The sequence below is a fragment of the Elephas maximus genome, chromosome 3, assembly GCF_024166365.1.
Source record: "Elephas maximus indicus isolate mEleMax1 chromosome 3, mEleMax1 primary haplotype, whole genome shotgun sequence".
In the NCBI taxonomy this organism is placed as follows: domain Eukaryota; kingdom Metazoa; phylum Chordata; class Mammalia; order Proboscidea; family Elephantidae; genus Elephas; species Elephas maximus.
The window spans coordinates 84,017,687-84,040,389 of NC_064821.1; the positions used below are offsets into that span (position 1 = coordinate 84,017,687).

At 36.4% G+C, this 22,703-nt stretch overlaps 1 protein-coding gene across 3 annotated transcripts in view; it reads right to left on the reverse strand.

Annotated features, from left to right (window-relative positions):
- The window catches only part of FOXJ3 (forkhead box J3), a 172,351-nt gene that overhangs the window by 38,039 nt on the left and 111,609 nt on the right, over positions 1-22,703 (reverse strand). For 2 of the 3 annotated variants that reach the window (XM_049878964.1, XM_049878963.1), the window contains exons 5-6: positions 9,368-9,451; positions 128-229 (exon numbers count right to left, since the gene is read on the reverse strand). In XM_049878964.1, the coding sequence (XP_049734921.1) occupies positions 128-229; positions 9,368-9,451 (186 nt within the window). The remainder of the gene's footprint in view (positions 1-127; positions 230-9,367; positions 9,452-22,703) is intronic. The other variant, XM_049878965.1, reaches the window with a different exon arrangement.

Consider the following 22,703-nt stretch of genomic DNA (forward strand, 5'->3'; position numbering starts at 1 on the left):
CATACTGGGGGGTCAAATGTATATCATCTTTAAACTCAACCATAAATAGAACTCTATTGTTGTTACAAAGGCAAATTAAAAGTATTACTCAATGACATTTTCAAAAGCATTCAAAAAATGAAATTACTTTGTTAGTCACAGTGTTGATTGCCAGAGTTGGAGAGGCACTTCCCGAAATAATACACTCCATTCCCAAAGAATCTGAATCTATGCTATATGGAGTTGAGGCCTAAAATACAAGAACAAAGTAAAAAATTATTAGCTCATATATCCAACAACTTTAACACAGTTTGAAGGAATTTTATCAAATTCTTCAACATCCAGTTCTGTACTTTGTTTCTGAAAATGAACTTAAATGGCTACTGAAATCTCTTCTACTGTATTTTAATATGCCATTGACCTGATATCACAAAGTTCATAGGCATGGCTACACCCTAACAACTCTTAACTGGCTGTGAGATAAGTTGACAAAAACCTATAGATACACTCCTCCCCAGAGGTCATGGTCCCCAGACCTTCTGTTAGCCCAAGACTGGAACCATTCCCAAAGCCAACTCTTCAGACAGGGATTGGACTGGACTATGGGATAGAAAATGATACCGGTGAGGAGTAAGCTTCTTAGCTCAAGTAGACACATGAGACTATGTGGACAGCTCCTGTCTGGAGGGGAGATGAGAAAGCAGAAGGGGACAGAAGCAGGCTAAATGGACACGGGGAATACGGGATGGAGAGAAAGTGTGTACTGTCTCATCAGGGGGAAAACAACTAGGAGTACATAGCAAGGTGTACACAAATTTTTGTATGAGAGACTGACCTGATTTATAAACTTTCACTTAAAGCACACATACACACACACACACAAAAACTGCGAATACATTTCTGTAGTGGAGACTACTGATGGTCCCCTAATATTCATTCTCCCCTCCCTTTCAGTAACAGAACTCTGTAGCTATCGACTCATAGCCACCCAGCTAGAGAGTTCCTTTTCTAGATGCATTTTGTGCTAGTTATAGCTACATGACTAAGATGTGGCAAAAAGAATGTGAGCAAGCAGGAGTGAGGTGTGCAACTTTTGGATCATGCCTTTAAAAGGAACCTGTTTGCCCTCCATTCTCTTTCACTCTTATTAGAGGCTGGAACACAGATACGGTGGTAGTGATCTCATTTACCTAAGCTCAGGGTAGTACCCAGAAAAACACGATTAGAAACACAGACATCTGAATAACTTTGTGGAACAGAGCTCTTTTCCCCTCTGACATACTTATCAGCTTGGGCTTTTACCTAAGAAAGAAAGAAATCTTCCTGGTTTTAAACTTTTCAGTTGTGGTTTTTTTTTTTTTTTCTTTGTCAGAACAACCAAACATTATTCTGACTAATACAACTTCATACACATTGTTTATTATAAACATGGGTATCAAAAACAACATAGAAGATTTTCTGCATTTAGGATTTTTGATATAGATTGTGCCAACATAGCTCCCTCTCCCCTAAGAAACATTCTATATTTCTTTAGTGAGCCCTCAAGAGTTAAACTTTGATCCTGAAAATTAAATGGGGAGATATAAATAATTTGTAGCTATGACGCTAGTCATATGTATATTCCCTCTCTGGCAAAGAATATCTGTCCCACACACCAACCCAACTGAACATGAACATTTAAAAGATATCTGATGAGCACTGGGTTTGGTTTGGTCTTTTTTTTTTGGTAGCACTCAAAGGCCGACGGTTTGAACCCACCAGTTGCTTCGCAGGAGAAAGATGTGGCAGTCTGCTTCTGTAAGGATTTGCATCCTTGGAAACCCCGTGGAGCAGTTCTACTCTGTCCTATATGGTCACTATGAGTAGGAATCACCTCGACGGCAATGGTTGCTTTTTTTTTTTTAAATTGGATGAGCAAGATAGCAATTTCACTGAGACCAATTTCTGAGATTAATTTATTGATCATTTATCCTCAGCACTAATTTCCTTCATCAGATAATCTAATCAACATGAAGGTAGGGAACAGACAGCTTGATGAACTGCAAAAAAGGAAAAGACCAGGGCTGCCCCTGGAAGCTAGAACGCAGCCCTTAGGTGATGCGTACATATTGAGGGTGAGGCAAAGATGAAGAATAGGATCATATGATTATTTATAAGCTCCAAAGACAACTTTGTATAAATTGCAATTCTGGTGCCAGCCAATAAGCTACACCTAAGATAACACAGATAAAGTATGGAAGCTGTAAATCTCAGGTTCCTCTAACTCAGTTCAAGTCTTTTCAGTCCAGACCAGTGGTTCACTACTTAATTTTCACTATTCCCTACTATGAACAGAGAGAAGGCTGTATTGTGTGATTTCATACAAGTTACTCAACCTTTATGCTTGTTTTCTCATTTATAAAAAATTATCACACTCCTTTTTGTTAAGACCATTAATGAAATAATTTAAGTAGAGCACAGAGCATGGTACCTGACATGTGTAATAAATGCTGGTTGCTATGATGACTGCTAGAATATATCTACTATTAAGGTTGAGGATCTACTGACAGAGAAAACTCAATGGTGATTAATAAGAAAGGAGACAGCCTTGGTACAAGGCACTGTATCCTAACATGACCACACCAATAGCTTCAGCTATTACAAATCGGATAGTAAATTAAAAAAAAAAAGCTTTAAATTAGGTATTTTTTCACAGATGCTTCAGTTTGGTTCAATCAAGAGTAAAAGATATTCTCCACACATGCTTTGATACGCTTAATAGTATATCTTTTTGTCGGTACACTGATTCTGTTATTAGCAGATAATAAGTAGTCTGATTAGTAATGCCAATGGTCTAGGCATCTCACAGTGTATGTGGATAACTGTTGTTATTGCAGCGATAACCCAAATCCTGGGTGAGGTATCAATGAATCTAACCTGGTTGTCACTAGTCAACTTGTGAAAGGTCCTTTCTGGAGTTCCCTCTTTTCTTCTGTCATTGTCCTACCCATTGAAGTTTCACTTCCAGTATGGCAGTGTAATACCCCTGCAGATCAACTTTCCAACGATAACTACAAATTGTGGTGGAAAACAAAACCCAAAAAACTGAGGATTCTGAAGAGTAAACAGAACACACAGATTATAGTGAGAAACCAAAACTTAGCAAGACCAGCATGGTGGTGAATTTCCTGTTTTGTTGCAGCTTTGCCCCAATGTTGGGCAGCAGATATGGAGTGCAGACAGCTAAAGCGGACAGAAACCCGACGGTCAGAACAGGACCAAGGAAAAAAAGAGCCACCAGAAAGAGGCAGGAGAATTCCACAGAGGAGAAAGTTGAAAGGAGATCCTCTATTCTGTTATGAAATACCATAAAAGTCTCAGGCTAACCCCTGAACCATGCATGTGCAGGTAAGAAAAAAAGAAAGGCTCAAAGGACTGAACTAATAATGGAACCACCACCCATAAAAGAAAAAACATGATTTACAATTTGAGTCTTAGAGCTAAAACAAAAACATTCTACAGAGGACTGTAACAGAACCTAGGGATTATTTAACGTTAACATTCATAATGTCCAGGATACAAACCAAAATTACTTGACATACAAGTAACAGAAAAATGTAGTCCATTTTCAACAGAAACGGCAATCTACAAATGCTTCCCCCAAGAAGACTGAGATGTTGGAATCATGAGGCAAAGAATTTATAGTTTTTATTATAAAAATATATATATATATATATATTTTTTATTATAATTATGCTCATTGAAATAATGTAAAAACCACCTAAATGAAAATATAATAAAGGAAAACTTTCAGTGGAGAAATAAAAAATATTTTAAAGGAACCAAATCAAAATTTTAGAACTGAAAAATATCTGAAAAAATTTTAATGGATGGGCTTAATATTAGAGTGGAGATGAAAGAAGAATGAATCAGTGACCTCAAAAATGAATAAACAAAAATGATCCAATTTGAAAAAAAAGAACCTCAGAGATTTGTGGGACAATTTCAAAAGGTCTAACGTGTAACTGGAGTTAGAAAAGGAGAGGAAAAAGAGAGAAAAGGGCAGAAAAAAATATGTGAAGAAATAATGACTGAAAATTTTGCAATTTTGGTGAAAGAGGAATTTACGGATTCAAGAAGCTCAATGAACCCCATGCAGGATAAATTCAAATGCTAAAGGAAGTTTTTTAGGCTGAAATAAAATTATAGCAGAAGGAACTTGGACCCTGAGGAACGAATAAGGCATCAGACATGGTAAACATCTAAGTAAACGTAAAAGACTACTGTTTTCCTCTTAAGTTTTAAAAATTATGCATGATTATTTAAGGCAAAAATTAAAACAGCCTTGTGCAATTTTCAATGTACATGGACAGCTATGGGGAATGGTGGATGGGGGTAAAGGGGTCTATACGGTTGGAAAATTTCGACATTTTATAGCAAATGATATAATATTAACTCAGAGTACGCTGCAAAAAGGGAGTTGTTTTATATTGAAATTGCTAGAGCAACCACAAAAATAAAATATAAAGAAGTAGAGGTAAAAAGTCAATAGATAAATTAAAATGGATGACTAAAATATATCCAAATAATTCAAAAGAAGGCAGGAAAGGGAGAAGAGAGGAACTAAAACAACAGAGGTCAAACAGAAAATAAATACAGACCTAAACCCAACCACATCAATAATTAAATGTTAACAGTCTTAACCATACCCATTAAAAAGCAGAGATTGTCAGAGAGGCTAAAAAAGCAAGACTTGGCTATATGCTACCCTATAAGACCCACAGCTTTAATTATAAAGTCACAGATAAGTTCAAAGTAATAGATGGAAAAACATATATAATTATACACTTATGCAAACAGTAGCATAAGAAGGCTGGAGAGACTATACTGACATCAGATAAAACAGCCTTTAAGATAAAGAGTATACCAGAGATTTTTAAAAAATCATTTCATAAAGTAATAATTGATGATGAAGACATAACGATTAAAAATGTAAATATGTCTAATAACAGAGCTTCAAAACCCATGAAGCAGAAACTGAAAGAGTTAAAAATCATTAAAGACACAAAGAATGGTATAACTTTAAAAGTGTCTTAACCTAACTGATATTATAGAACACAATACCAAACAATTGTAGTACACATATTCTTTTCAAGTATACATGGTATACTCACCAAGACAGAGCACATGCTGAGCCACAAGTCTAAATAAATATTAAGAAACTAAAATGAAACATAGTATGCGCTCTGATTATACAAAGAAATTAAATTATAAATCAGTAACAATAAGACATCTAAGAAAACCTAAAATGTCTGGAAATTAAACACACATTTCTAAATAACAGGTCAGAAAAGACTGACAGAGTTTTTAAATTTTATACTATTTATTTTTAAATAAGTGATAAAACCAAAATGCCGTCGAGTTGACTCTGACTCATAGCGACCTACAGGACAGAGGAGAACTGCCCCACTGGGTTTCCAAGGAGCACTTGGTGGATTCAAACTGCTGACCTTTTGGTCAGCAGCTGAACTCTTAACCGCTACGCCACCAGGGTTTCCACATAAGTCACCGTGAAAACAATGTATATCAAAGTTTGTGAGATGCATTTAAAGTAGTTCTTAGATGTAAACCTGCAACTTTAAATTCTTCTATTACAAAAGAGGAAAGGTCTCAAATTGATGACCTAAGCTGGAACTTTAACTGGAAAAATCTATAAGCAGAAGAAATGAAAAACATAAAAGGGGAAATAAAACACACACAACAGAAAAAATTAACCAAGCCAAAAAAGGCTGGCTCCTTGAAAAGATAAACAAAACTGACAAACTCCTAACTATACTAATGAAGAAAAAAGAGAAAATGTGGTATCAAGAATGAAAAAGGAGTAATTACTACAGCTCCTACAAACATTAGAGGATAAAAGAGTATTACAAACCAATTTATGCCAACAAACACAACAACTGAGATGAAATGGACAAATTCCTTGAAGAATACAACTTACCAAAATTGGCACAAGAAGAGAAATTGTGAACTGTCCTAAATCAAAGAAAATTAAGTATCAAAATCCTTTCCACAAAGAAAACTGCAGGCACAGATGGTTTCACTGATGAATTAGCCAAATTTTGGGAATAAATAGTATCACTCTTAAAAAATTTTTTTAGAAAATAGGGGAGAGAGCCCTGTTCAATTCATTTTATTGGGCCACATAACCCTAATACCAAATCCTGACAAAGACATTAAACCCAAACCAAGCCCACTGCCGTCAAGTCAATTCCAACTCACAGCAACCCTATAGGACAGAGTAGAACTGCCCCCCAGAGGCAGATTACCAAGTCTTTCTCCTATGGAGCTGTTGATGGGTTCGTGCCACCAACGTTTTTAGTTAGCAGATAAGCACTTAACTACTGTGCCACCAGGGCTCCTGACAAAGGCATTACAAAAAGAATAAATTATAAACCCATATCCTTCTTGAATGCAGATCCAAAAATCCTTAACAAAATATTAGCAAACTGAATCTAACAATATATTAATGGAGTAATACATGACAATTTAGTAGGACTTATCTAAGAAATAAGGAGGGCTGGTGGTACAACAGATAACTACTCGGCTGCTAGCCGAAAGGCTGGAGGTTCAAACCCACCCAGCAGCTCTGAGGGAAAAAGACCTGGCGATCTGCTCCCGTAAAGATTACAGCCTAAAAAAACCCTATGGGGCAGTTCTCCTCTGCCATATGGAGTCACTACAAATCGAAATTGAGTCAACAGCACTGTACAACAACATCATCCAAGAAATTCAAGGTTTGTTTAACACTGAAAATGCAATCAACGTAATTCAACATGTTAACAGAATAAAGAAGAAAACCCATACTGCTTCAATAGATGGAGAAAAAGCATTTGACAAAATTCAACGATTTGTGTTAAAAACTCTCAGCAAACTAGTCTTAGAAGCAGGGCTCCAAACTGGTTCAAATCCCTACTGATAATTTGTATTTCCATCCCAGTTATACTGAATCAGAATATACAGTTTAACAAGATCCCTAGGTGATTTTTAGGTATAATAAAATTTGAGAACCACTGCTCTACTAGTGGTTCTCAGAACTGGTCCCTAACCAGCAGCATTAACATCACCTGGGAACTTGTTAGAAATGTAAATTGTCAGCAGGGTTTTGACCAGAATGAACTGGTTTGAAGGTTTAAAGACCTGCTTAGAAGTGAATGTCCTCAATCTGACAAAAAAAAAAACCAGTGCCGTGGAGTCGATTCCAACTCATAGCAAGGGCATCTACAAAAACCCTAGAGCTTACACGTAATGGTAAAAGACTGAACACTTTCCCCCTAAAAACTAAAGCAAGGCAAGGATATCCACTTATACCGCTTCTACTCATCATTGTACTGGAGTTTCTCGCCATTGCAATAAGGCAAGGAAAAGAAATGTAAACAATACAAACAGAAAGGAAAAAGAAAAAGGTGTCTCTACTCTGTAATGCTGTCAATAACCTGTTGCTGTCAAGCTGATTTTGACTCCTAGTGACCCTATAGGACAGAGCAGTGCTGCCCCACAGGGTTTCAAAGGAGCGGCTGGTGGATTTAAACTGATGACCCTTTGGTCAGCAGCCGACCTCTTAAACCACTGTACCACTAGGGCTCCAGTGCTGTCAATAGTCATCTAAAATCATATTTATGTTTTGTTACCTAATTCTAATTCTATTTTGGAATTCAATATGTAAGCATTAAATGTGGGCATTTTTTTCTTAAAATCAAGGGCCACTGGCTCACAATAAGATATGCATGCAAACCATCACATCTCAACACATCAGTCTTAAAATTATCTACCTCTGTTACTAGAAGACAATGTCAGAATACTAAACTTCAACCTCTTGAACTTTGATATGCATAAAGCCGAAAATTGTTCTGGCCTAAGAGGGGAAAAAAAAAACCCGCTGCTGTTGAGTCAATTCTAACTCATAGCGACCCTACAGGACACAGCAGAACTGCCCCACAGGATTTCCAAGAAGCGGCTGGTGGATTCGAACTGCTGACCTTCTGGTTAGTGGCCACAGCTCTTAACCACTACGCCACATCACTCTTAATTCTATATAGCTTGATAACTGCTTTACTGAATTTCTTTTGCTGGCTTCAATAAATCTGCATGACTAAATCTCATTGCCCCTATACTTTATGGATGCATATAATCCCAACTTAAACCTAGTTTAAGGTCCTTATCCTTGAGGCTGGGAAGTTTTATCCTTCTACCAGCAATGGACCCAGGACAAGTTTATCTCACCAAATGTCCACTCTCGGTTTCCTTCATTTTATTTTCTTTGTTCTGATCTATTCTGCAATGTTTACTGGCACCTATTATAAGTCATGAAAAATGCTAAACACTGGAGATACAAATATAAGTAAGATACTTTCTCTGCCCTTAAGAGGACCACAGTGAAAGAGTCAAACACAGAAACAAATAAGTACTATAACGTGTGAGAAATTCTATAGAAGAGCTTTGTAAAAATGCTATGGGAACACAAATGAAGAAGCGAGGAAAGGCTTCACAATGTGGTTACCATCTGGTTCTTGAAGAACAGTATGGGGTATGTGAACACATGTGTGTTAGTAAATAGTTTTTAGTTGAAAATGTAGAAAAGGTGACAAGGAAAACTGAAGTAATGCCTCCTGGCAAACTAAGTGCTGACTAAAATATGTTAAGATAAACAACTTACAGTATCTACTATAGCTCCCGTTCTCATTTTTACAAATTAATTTTAATCATGAATTCACAAGAATTAAATAACACACTTAAGAGATTTTGTGTACAGAGTGATTATTACATGGATAGAAGCAGGCGCATTTGGAGGACAATTAGGAAAATTCAATGTAAGCAGGCTGATCATCTGCAGTCAAAGAGAATAGGTTTGTTATATAAAACCAGTCCTCAATATCGACAATGCTGAGAAAACAGTATCAAATTAAAACTCAAGAGATCTGAATTTAAGTCTCACCTAGACAAGAGCTATGCCCTAATTAGGAAAAACTTTTTACTTAATTTCCCACAATGCCCACCTAACTCAAGAGTTAAGATCAAGTAAAATAATGGGTCTGAAACTTGAGTTGAAAAACATAAGATGCGATACAAATACAAAATCTTACCTTTGTTACGCGTATACTTGATAAATTGGAAATGAACATTTAAAATCTGTATTTCCTTTATGTTAATGAAGGAGGAACAACTCCGAAAAGGAGGATGAGAATGACTGCACAACTCAAAGTATATAATCAACGTCACTGAACTGCACATGCAGAAATGGTTGAATTGGTGTATGTTTTGCTGTGTATATGCTTAACAACGACAAAATTAAAAAAAAGGATTTCTGACATTTTAACCCCATCATACTAAAGTTCTAGTAAAGAGCTTTTACCCGTTCTACAGATCGTGCCCTCTTCTTTGGCCGAGTAGGCAGCGCATCTTCCTTCGGATTGGTGTCTATTGCCCAGTAAGACCCCTAGAGGTTAAAAAAAGAAAAAATTATAGTAATAGTATATTGCAGCAATTCTATAACATTAAAATGGATTTTTTATAGTCCTCTGCTTCAAAAGCAAACATTCTGCAAATACAAGAACGGACAAGTAGCATGAACAGAAAGACCAGTTTTGAACTGAGAAAAAGTAAAACCTGTATGAGAAAAAAAGTCCATAATAACTAGACTATTAAAGAGAACAAAAAAACACCAAGTCCAGGACTTCTGCAACAGCCAAATTAAAAAGGGAAATGACCAACTGAACACATTTTAAGATATATACTAGTTCTTTTTAAAACTATATACTAATTCTGGTGGCACAGTGGTTAAGAGTTCAGCTGCTAATGAAAAAAGGACGGCAGTTTGAATCCAACAGTCGCTCCCCTTGGAAACCCCATGGGACAGTTCTACTCTGTCCGACAGGATGACTATGAGTCAGAATCAACTTGACAGCAACGGGTCTTAACTAAGCACACGGTAGTTAGACCTCCATATGACCTCCAAGTCTAAAGAATTTTATATATAAAGATATTGTAGTTTCTGCATCCTAGAACCCCACAAATCTAAATGTTAACAACTTAAAAAGACAAACTTAAATTGCTTGAACATACTTTATATAAAAAGTATACAAATCTTTTATTGCTTGTTCTGTCATAATTTATTTATTCTCTTATTTTTAATACAATTTCTAACTCCAATTATTAAAAACTATGCATTGAGCACCTACTGTGTTCCAGACACTTAGAAATTGTACCCTTTCAAAAAAAAAAAAAACTATGAAAACCATAGATCATATAGTTTGTGTATATCATATAGATGAGGAGACCAAAACTCAGAAAGACAAAGTGGTTTGCACAAACAAAGATATGACAGCCAGGACTACAATCAAGATCACACCCACACATACACAAGGAAGGATAGAGTGAAAGAGGGGATACGGGAAAGGATATTTACCTCTATCAGAAACAGAAATTCAATGTATGTTCCAGCCTTACTATTGATTTCAGTGATATTATTCAAGTCTAGTCTTTGCCATTATGATTTCAGTAATTCTCCTGAGCTGCTTTTCTGCTTTTTCAGGCAACATGTGACAATGATGGGACACACAGTTCTCATCTATCAATCCTCAAGCTTTATGCTCAACATGAGTTATCTGATTATGTTTCTTGAACATAAAATGTTCTTCCATGCACCTGTGCCTGCTCTACATGCTCATCTCCCTGCCTGTCATATATCTACCTTACCACTGACAAGCTCATACTCTATAAAATTTACCTCAGACATTGTCTAAAGGAATTCCTCTCTGATTCTCCCACCATATTCAAGTTCATATGCCTCTCCTGCTGTAAGATCTCTGTATGTTTTATACACTGAGACCACTGACTAGAGTTATAATTTTGTTTGCATGTCTTTATCCTCTTCTAGACTGTGAGTTCCTCAAGGGTAGGAACTATGTTATATTCATTTCTGTATCCATAGTGCCAGTTACAATGTCAGACACAGAGTAAGTACTCCATAAATATTTGTTGAAATGGGAAGAAAGTAAGTTGTTGAGCAAACTATGCCAAGAATGTCAGTGTACAGGGTATATGCCAGGCCTTCCCATGTCTTAATCTATTGAGGTATCTGAGCTTAGCATTCCATTTCATCATTCAGCCATTGCTGGGACATTCTTCCAAGTTATCTTTTCAAAGTGGTCACTGCATTTCAGTTGATGAGTCTTCCAGACCTGATATAAACTTGTCAAGAACCACGTAAAACGTAGATGCTACAAAAAGCAAGCACTAAAAATGAAGAGTGATTTCATGAGCAGGTTCAGCTAACAAGTTTCAAAATAAAGTAGGTGGAAAATGTCTAAATTGAGTTGTTATTAAAATTGAAAATAAAGCAGGAGGAGAAATGCCAAAATTCACTGGACAATAGTTAAAAAAAATTATAAATTCCAGTGTTTGGTTTTATTTTGTTGGATGTGTTATTTATCTATTAATCTGGGGAAACCACTCAGTGTCCAAACTTTAGACTGATTTGTTATTAAGCAGTTTAATAAAGCTACAAAACCAAATACTTATCTGTTCTTCCACACAAAATATTAATGGCTGTGGCTTGCCACAAATAGATAAACAACAGGGAAAAAACTTGTTCGGAAGCCTAACATTATCTATTATGTATTTACAAAATACTGAATGCCCAAATAAAAACACTAACTTTATTATGGTTGAAATGATTCACAAGTTGTGGAATCTCCTACCTAATGGCTCTGGGATAACCTGGTACCAGAGGTTCCTCATCTGTTATATCAAATTGGATTAAATGACCTCAAAAGTTCCCTTCAGCTACCTTTAAAAGGGAGAGTTACCTTTGCTCCTCCCTGTTAGACACTATATATTACAAAAATTGAACTACTTATACATAGTCAATTAACAAACACATGCTCAACCTAATTTCCTCCCAGAGTAGGTTAGGCTGATATGGAGCAAGTAGGGAACAGGAGGATATTTTGCTTATTTAATCAGCTTTACTGAAGAATACTCAATGAAAGAAAATGTACTCATTTAAGCATGTATTTCGAAGAATTTTGACAACTGTATACATCCACGTAACCAATAACAAAATCAGTATGTAAAGCATTTCTAGAAAAGAAGAAGTCAATTTTTTGTTTTTCCCTTTCAAAGCATTTCTACCACCCTAAAAAAAAATTCCTGTGTGGCTCGGCAAGAAATTTTCCTAACTCTAATCCCCAACCCCCTCCCACACAACCACTGATGCTTCCTATCATATAAATCAGCTGTGCCTTTCACAGAATTTCATATGAATAAATTCAAACTGTCGAACTATTTTCCACTCTCACCAGCATTGTACGAGAGTTCAGCTGCTCTGCCTCCTTGACAACATTTTCAATTACAGCCATTCTAGGGAATGTGTAGTAGTGCCTCAGTGGTTTTCCCATGCATTTCTCTAATGACCAGGAGCCCTGGTGGCTCAGTGGTTAAGTGTTTGGCTGCTAACCAAAAGGCCAGCAGTTTGAATCCACCACCGCTCCTTGGAAACCCTATTGGGGCAGTTCTACCCTGTCCTATACGGTGCTAAGAGTTGGAATCAACTCGACGGCAACGGGTTGGTTGTTTGTTGTTTTCTATTATAAGAATTCTTCGTATATCATGAATAACAAGTCCTTTGTCAAATATACAGATTGTGAATATTTTCTCCCAATCTATCTACGCCTTGTCTCTTCATTTTCATAACGATGTTTTCTAAGGGGCAAAAAGTTTTAAGTGCAGTAATTTCCAATTTATCAATTTCTGTTTTATGGTCCGTGTTTTTTGTCTCCTATCTAAATCTTTACCTAATCCAAGATGGTAAAAATGTTCTCCTATGTTTTCTTCCAGAAGATTTATAGTCTTAACTTTTCTGTTTAGGTCTCTGATCCATTTAATTTTCTGTAAAATGTGAGCTAAGAGTCAATACTTTCTTTCACTCATATATACAGCATGATTTTTAGAAAAGATTATATCCTTTTCCCAGTGAATTACATTGGCACCTTTGTCAAAAATAACTGAATATATATGTGGGTCTATGTCTAAACTCTATTATATTCCAGTGATCTGTATGTCTATTCTTACACTAATACCACTATGTCTTGATTACTGTAGCTGTATACAAAGACTTAAAACTGGACAGTATAAGTCCTACAGCTTCATTCTTTTTCAAAAGTGCTTTGCCTATTCTAGGTCCTTTGCATTTCCATATAAATAACAAAATCAGCTTCAGTGGCATCACTAGAGAGGTGTGGACTGTACCGAGTTATAATGTCAGAAATGGTGACACTGAGATGACCATAAAATTTTTGTACAGTGTTTCAGCAGAAATTTATTTTATATAAAATAATCCTATAGTTATAACAAAAAAAATTTTTTTCTGTAAACCTAGCTCACACGTATCAATATAACTACAAGGCTAAAGCTCTATGCTAATTTACTTTTAGACCTTCTAATGCACGAAGGTGCTCACTCCTCTTTGGGAAGAAACTGAAAAGACAGCTACCTGGCCAACCGAATGGAAGAGATCCATATTTGTACCCATTCCAAAGAAGAGTAATGCAATAGAACTCGGAACTTATCAAACAATATCTTAACTATCACATACAAGTAAAATTTTGCTGAACATCATTCAAAAGCAGCTGCAGCAGTACATCGACAGGCAACTGCCGGAAACTCAAGCTGGATTCAGAAGAGAATATGGAATAAGGGATTTCACTGGTGTCAGATGGATCACGGCTGAAAGCAGAAAATCCCAGAAAGATGTTTACCTGTTTTTTACTGGCTATGCAAAGACATTCGACTGTGTGAATCATAACAAATCATGGGTAACTTTGCAAAGAATGGAATTCCAGGACACTTAATTGTGCTCACGAGGAGCCTGTACATAGGCCAAGAGGCAGATGTTCAAACAGAACAAGGGGATACTGAGTGGTTTAAAGTCAAGAAAGGTGTGCATCACTGTTGTATCCTTTCACCATACTTATTCAATCTATATGCTGAGAAAATAATCCGAGAAGCTGAACTATATGAAAAAGAACAAGGCATGAGGATTGAAGGAAGACACATTAACAACCTGCATTATACAGATGACACAACTTTGCTTACTGAAAGTGAAGAGGACTTGAAGCACTTACGGATAAAGATCAAAGACCACAGTCTTCATTGTGTATTACAACTCAACACAAAGAAAACAAAAATTCTCACAATTGGACCAATAAGCAACATCATGATAAACAGAAAAGACTGACATTGTCAAGAATTTCATTTTACTTGGATCCACAATCAACACCCATGGAAGCAGCAGTTAAGAAATCAAATGATGCATTGCACTGGGCAAATATGCGGCAAAGCACCTCTTTAAACTATTAAAAAGCAAAGACGGCAGTTGTGTAACGATGTAGTCATCCTCCATTATGTGATCTGACGTGATCAGCCAATCAGCTGCAAAAGAAGTTTCCTTGGAGATGCAGCCTGCATCTAGTACATATATGGGCATTCTGGCAAAACTCACTTGCTTATTCTGGATCCTGCATCCAGCTCATCATTATCTGACCACTAGTTCTTGGGACTTTAGCCAGCATCCTGCCGTACTGTCTGCTGATCTTGGGATTTGTAAGCCTCAGCCTGGAAGCCGGCAGCCTGCCTTCTTACCAGCTGATCTTGGATTCATCAGCCTCCGCAGCCTGTGAACCGATGGACTACCATTTGAGCTGCCAATCTTGAGTTCGTCAGCCCCTGCAACCATGTGAGTCAGGCAAAGCCTCCAGCCTGACATCTGACCCGTAGACTTGGGACTTGCAGCCTTTACAATCACATGAGCCATTTCCTTGAGATATATCACTCACTCTCTCTCTCTCTACACACACACACAAACGCACGCACACACTTCACTGGTTTTGCTTCTCTAGACAACCCACTCTAAGACAGGCAGAAACGTTCACTGCCAGGACAGCTCTTGGGACAGAAATACCCCCTGCTAGTGCCTGGCTATCACCACTGACCATTCTGACCGGGGTCACAATAGCTGCTAAAATATGGAGCTGAACTCAAATTCTCATTCAAAAAAAAAAAAAAAGGCCAGACAAACTGGGACAGTAGAAAACAGGGAAGTCCCTGAGGCTACTGCACTGACACACTCTTTAAACATAAAACCACGCCTATCCTCTGAGATCACCTTTTAGCAAAATAGCAGAGTGGCACACAAAATAAAGGATATTTACCCATAAGATTAGTGCCCTACTTAAAAACCATCAGGAGAGACCAAAATGTTAATAATTACCCAAAAGCAAAGATGAGAAAATAAGGGGGGGGGGGGAGGTAAACTATTGGAAAGAGAACAAACCGAACACAATTAAATTAAATGTTGACACATTTAACTAATCTGACTGGAAACTGTCAAATGTGAATCTAACTTGCTGTGTCAACTTTCACCAAAAACTCAAAATATTAAAGAAAGAAAGAAATATGAGGCCATACTCAGGGCAACACTAAAAAAAATACTAAAGGATTATGTAATAATAGTGATGATTTCATTATTGCATCATCCTTGTAGGCCATTCAGTCATACTGCTGCATTCTTTCTATTTCAGTCTTTTGGCCCAGCAGAGAATAACTGATGTGTAATGGCAACATAGGGAGTGCCTGGGTTACTAACCACGAGGCTGGCAGCGTGAACCCACCCAGAGGCACCTCAGATAGCCTGGCAATCTGCTTCCAAAAGGTCACAGCTATGAAAACCCTGTGGAGGGCGGCCCTACTCTAAAACACATGGAGTCACCATGAGTCGGAAGCAACTTGAAGGCAATTGGCTTAGTATGTTTTGTTTGTTTTTAATGATGAAATAATTTTTAGGATGATGAAATCATTTCTAAATGTAGGAATAAGATCACTAAGATCTCATAATGCATTTTAGATTTATAAAAGAATCCCATATGACAACTGTATGACAGAATAAGTTTTACCCTATTTCTTAAAAATATAAAAAATTTCCATTTGTTCTTTTGAAGACTTCTAAGAAAGAATAAAAGTCATAAAATATTGATCATTACATAGTTAGATCTCCTGAAAACAGATAGCCAAAAAATAAATTGGGTCCAATGGACCCAGATGGTATACTGAAGCTTAAATAAAATATATACGAAGTAGTCCTTCCTCCAGTACTGGGTCACATGCTGTTTTGTTTTAAATCTTATAATATTCTTCTCATCTCCTACCATTTCTGGCAAAGAGCAAGCACACAAATACTTGGCAAATCCTAAATTGTAATGGCTGCAAAGGACCTTTAAAAGCAACTTTTATTTAATTACTGGAGAGTTATGCCTAGATGAGTTAAATAATTTGGCTAACTCCAAAAATTTATCCTTTCATTTAGCATTTATGAGATTCCTACTTTGCACAAGAAGAGGCAAATAACAATACCTAAAATATTTTTAGCAAGGCTTATTATAAAAAAGATAAAACACAATGACAACAAGGTACACTTGAACATGATCCTGAATACTACTGAACCCAGCAACTTGGAAAATAGAGCATGCTAAGTTACCCAACTGGCTACATTTCTCAAACTTTCGGCAGATGCCAGAAAAACAAACAACTCTTCCTCTAATGGCATTCATCAAGGGTTGACCATGTGCTAATTGGCACAATGTTAGCATGAGGAATACTCAGGAAAAAAAAATTTTTTAAACGAGTTTTAGTCCTCAAGTGTCGTAAGGGAAACAGAGAAAGACACTTGCTTGGTTAACTCTCATCACCTCCACATCTTTTCTCAAACATTGCCTTCTCAATGAGCCTACCTTGCTCACTTAAAAAAAAAAAAAAAACTGCATTCCACACTCCTAAACCCTGTTATCCTGCTCTACATTTTTTCTACAGCATTTGTAATTATCCAACATTCTATATACTTTACGCATTTATTACATTTACAGTCATTCTCCCATAAGACTCTATGTTCCTTAAGGCCATGGATTTTTGTCTGTTGTTTGCTGATGAATCCCAAATGCCCAGAACACTGACTAACGCATGTAGAACAAGTACACAATTACAATACAATATTAAGACAGCTGAGCTGAATCTTTAGGGATGAGTGGTGGACTATCACGCTCATACATAGTGGGAGAGAGAAGGGAATAAAAACCATTTTAGGCAGAGAAAATAGCACGCACTCAGGAAGTATTGTTAACATGGAGTTCATGGAATCCCAGGGGGTCCATGGGAAGGATTCAGGGTTACCATAAACAGGAATAAGCTAAAAAATACTGAAATTCAGCATTTCCTTTCATTACGAATGTAAGAAACACACCACAGTAGAGTTAGCAATACCTGAAAATCAGCTACTTTCCTATCACGTTGTTTTTGAAAAGACCTCAAAAAATCATTTACACTCATTACTATTGATCTTGTTATTTAATGTGTTAGTGAAGAAGCATATAGCTCACTGTACCATCAAGTCTGTTTTAATATTTCTGTAACTATTTTAATATGACTTCTCTTTTTTAAAAACCCATGCATTTTAATTTATGCATTTAAAAGTGTCGGAGTCAGGTTCAAATGCTTCACCAGGACGGCCAAAGGGATCAGTGGCATAACAAAATGTTAATAACTTTAATGGTAAAGTCACAGACATTAAAGAAACTGTTCATCTGACTACTTAAAGAATGTGGTAACAGATGAGTCCAAAGACCTAAGAGAATAAAAAATTTATTGTCTTTGCTTTACTTGAATGCTATTTATTTTCCTCCAATATTTTAAGTGGCATGTTGAATCGAAGATGTCTTTAAATTATTAATTCATAAATCCTGCAAATTCATTAAAATTTTATTATTGATGCCAAGTAACCCACCGTTCAAAGTCTTAAGAGCCTTTATAGAACTTATCTTTTAACTTCTACACAAGCTATCACAACTAGGCAAAACTGAAAGGAATTGCGCTAACACACATAATTTATAATCACTACTTATTTAGTAAAAGCATTAAACAATAAAAAGTGGGCCAAAACAACTTTCTAGAAATCTTGATCTCTGTACCTAATATACTATATTTAAATTATTTATCAGTCTCATTCACTCACTAGACGAGGAGTTTTAATGGCAATTGCATCTTATTCATCTTAGTATTTCCAGAGCCAAGCTTAGTACCTAGTATAACTGTGACTCAATCAACATTTGCCAAAATTCCAAAGAATATCTTATGTTAAGATACATTAAAATATTCAAAATGTCCAAAGCTACATGGGTCTATAGAAATATGTGTGTATATGCATGTATACACACACATATACACACAGGTGTATGTATATGTTGTGTGTGTGTATATATGCATGTATACACACACATATACACACAGGTGTATGTATATGTTGTGTGTGTGTGTATATTATACATGTATATACATGTGTGTATACACACTCCCACCATTTTATTCCTTAAATTAAAAGGAATAAAGAATAAACCTATAAATCTATGGTCAAGTGACTTCTGACAATGGTGCTAAGACCATTCAATGGGGAAGGAAGAGCCTCTTCAATAAAAGGTGATGAGAAAATTGGATTTCTACATGCAGAAGAATCCATCGGGGTCCGTGCCTCACATCATACACAAAAACCAATTTGAAATGGATTAAAGCCCTAAACGTGAAAACTAAAGTCATAAAATTCTTAGAAGAAAAGACAGGGGCATGGCTGTTGGACCCAGCTTTCCATGATGGACTGTCTGGAAAAAATAACAAAAGCATGAACAGCAAAAGACAAAATAGATAAATAAGGCCTCATAAAAACTATACTTTTGTTCATCAAAGAACTTTATCAAAAAAGTGAAAAGACAACCTACAGAATGGAAGAATTTTCAGAAACCATGTATCTCATAAGGGTCTAATATCTAAAATATATATAAAACTTCTATAACTTAACAACAAAAAGACAATCCAATCAAAAAATGGGCAAAGATTTGGGTAGGCATTTCACCAAAAAGAATACTCAAATGTCAAAAAAACACATGAAAAGATGCTCAATGACTTTAGCCAGTAGAAAGATGCAAATCAAAACTACAATGACATACCACTTCACACCCACTACGATGGCTAAGATTTAAATAAAAAAAAAAAAGAGAAGAGCAAATGTTGGCAAGGATGTGGGGAGATTGGAACCCTTATTCATTGCTAGTGGGAATGCAAAATGGTACAGCTGTTGTGGAAAACTGTGGTGGCTCCTCAAAAAATTTAAAATAGAACTAACATAAACCCAACAATCCCACTCCTAGGTATATATCCAATGGACTTAAAAACAGAACACCCACAGATACAGGCATACCAATGTTCACGCAGCATTATTTACAATGGCCAAAGGTGGAAATTACCTAAATGACCATCAGTGGATGAATGGATAAACAAAATGTGGTACATATACACAGTGGAATACTATTCAGCCATAAAGAGAAATGAAGTCCTGATAGATGCTACAACATGGATGAACCTTGAAAACACTATGCTGAGCGAAATTAATCAATCACAAAAGGATAGATATTGTATAATCTCACTTATATGAAATGGTAAGAATAGGCAAATGTATAAAGACTAAAGTTTTTTAGTGGTTACCGGGGTGAGAAGGAGGAAGAAAGGGGGGTCTACTGTCTAGGAAGCAATGAGTTTCTGTTTATAGTGATAGAAAATCTGGCATCAGTTAAGGCACATGATTGATACAATTGATATCAATAAGCTGTACATCTGAAAATGAGCAAATTGGCAAATGTTTTGTTATATACATATTTTTTACCAAAAATAAAAAGGGTAGCTGCTCATGCAGCTTATGTACAACCAAACACCTCACAGGACTTGTATTGTTGGTTTGGAGGTTAAGGTTCATGGTTTCATAGGACATGCCAGTCAACTGGCCTGATACTGTTTTTAGTACTTCTGTTCCACCTTCCAGTTTGCTGCATAGTGCCTGGTGTCTTAAAAGTTTGCCAGCAGCCATCCAAGGTACAACAATTGGCCTCTATTTGACATAAGCAGCAAAGGAAGAAGTGTCAGGAATTAGAGGAGAACTAGATTTCACATCTAAATGCCTCCAAGAACAACTGCCTCCTTTGCCATAAGGCCAGAATGACTGGAAGATGCCCAACTACCATATACTCTACATTCTGATGAAAGATTCTACAGAAGAATGCTGTCAAAAGGGGATAAAATGTGGAACAGAATGTCATATTCTCCTATAATCCAGACTTTCTGGAGCCACTAAGGTTGGGTACCCCAAAAACTATTGCCCTGAGAAGATCTTCAAACCTTAAATAGAAACTATCCCCTGAAGTCATCTTTAAATCAAATGATGGTTTAGCTTAATTAGTAAAAAATGTTTGCCCCGAGTATTTTGCCCTTTTAAAGAATTATCTATATGTGATCAAATTGACAACAGCAACTCAAAAGGATAGATGAGAAGCTTAGGAAGCAGTGAGTTTATGTTAATAGTGGTGAAATAATTTGGAAAAGGATATTGAGAAAAGTGACACAGCTTGAAAAATATAACCAATGTCACTGACTTGTATATGTTTAATTGGTGTATGTTTTGTTGTGTGTATTTTTACCAAATAAATAAATAAATAAGAAAGTGTGATTCTGACAAAGGGATAGATACACAGATCAATGAATAAAATTCAGGGTTCAGAAATAAACCCATACATCTAGGGTCAACTGATTTTTCACAGAGTCCCAAGACAATTCAACAAGAATGGTCTTTTCAACAAATAGTGCTGGGACAACTGGATATCCACACGCCAAAGAATAAAACTGGACCACTTAACTCACACCATATTCAACAATCAACACAAAGTAGATCAAAGATCTAAATGTAAGGGCTAAAACAGTAAAACTTTTAAGAGAATAGATGGTTTCTTAGACGTGACACCAAAAGCACAAGCAACCAAAGTCAAAATAGCTAAACTGACCTTCATCAAAATATAAAAATTTTGTGCTCCAACAGACACCATCAAGAATGTGAAAAGACAATCTAGAGAATGAGAAAAAATATTGTAAATCATATACCGATAGGGAGTTGCAGCTAGAATATATAAAGAACTCTCGCGTCTTAATAATAAAAAGACAAATAACCCGATTAAAGAAAATAGGCAAAGGATGTGAATATATATTTCTCCAAAGGAAATATATAAATAGCCAACAAGCACATGAAAAGATGATCAACAATATTAGCCACCAGGGAAATGTAAATCAAAACCACAATAAAAGAAGATATCACATCACACTCCCTAGAATAGATACAATCAAAAAGACATACAATAACAAGTGTTGATGAGGCTGTGGAGAAATTGGAACCCTCATACATCGCTGGTGGGAATGTAAAATAGCACAGCTGCTTTAGAAAACAGTCTGGCAGTTCCTCAAAAGATTAAGCACGGAGTGACCCAGGTTCCACTCCTAAGTATTCACTCAAGAGAAATGAAAATATATTTTCACACAAAAACTTGTACACAAATGATCATAGCAGCATTATTCCTAACAGCAAAAAAGTGGAAGCAACCCAAATGTTCACCAACGAAAGATTGAATAAACAAAATGCAGTATATTCATACAATAGAATACCATTCAGCAATAAAAAGGAAGTACAGTTACAAGCTACAACATGGATGACCCTAAAAATATTATGCTAAGTGAAAGAAGCCAGACACAAAAGGCCACATACTATACAATTCCATTTCTAAGAAATGTCCACAATAGGAAAATCCAGAGAGACAGAAAGTAGTGGCTGCCAGGAGCTTGGGGTAGAGGGGATGGGGAGTGGCTGCTAATGAGCATAGCGTTTCTTTTGGGGGTGATGAGTGACTACTAATGAGTATGAAGCTTCTTTTGGCTGTGATAAAATGAAAATATTCTAGAAATAGTGGTAATGATTGTGTAACTTCTGAATGCACTAAAAACCACTGAGTTCCATACTTTAAAAGGGTAAATTTTATGGTGTGGAAATTCTATCTCCATAAAATATCATCTTAATTAAGGGGGAAAAAAAGGAACTCTGATCTGTTACAGTGGTATGTCCAACAGTCAAAAGCCATTTGCTACAAAACAAAGTCAGTGGTAATGTTCAGAAAGAACTCAAGTCTCCTGATTTCCTGCCTTTCCTATAGACATTGTTATTTTTGGACAAAAGTTCTAAATAGTCACTGATCTCAGAGAAAGTCATCAAGCAATGGGGACTCTCATGCATTGCTGTTGAGGATGTACAACAGCACTTTTGGAAACAGCTTTGACACTTTCTTGTAAAGTTAGTGTTCTGCCTACCCTTTGATTCAGCAGTGTATTTACTCATGAGAAATTAAAGCATATGTTCACAGAACTGTACAGGAATTTTCCTAGTAGCTTTTTCATCATAGCACAAAACTGAAAACAAATCAACTGACCATCAACAGATAAATGGAAAAGAAATTGTGAGGTATTCATACAATGGAATACACCCACTCCTCACTTATGGACATGGTTAGGTTCCAAAGACCAGGTCGTTATGCAAAAATCAGTGTTAAGCGAATATGAGGATGACCACATCAGATCACACAATGGAGGATGACTACATCCTTACATAATTGCCAAATTACATCATTAGATAACTGCCAAACCACTGAGGATCAGGGCCCAGCCAAATTGACATATACCCTTAACGATCACAGCCAACACTACTGTTGCTTCGCACCTCAGCATTC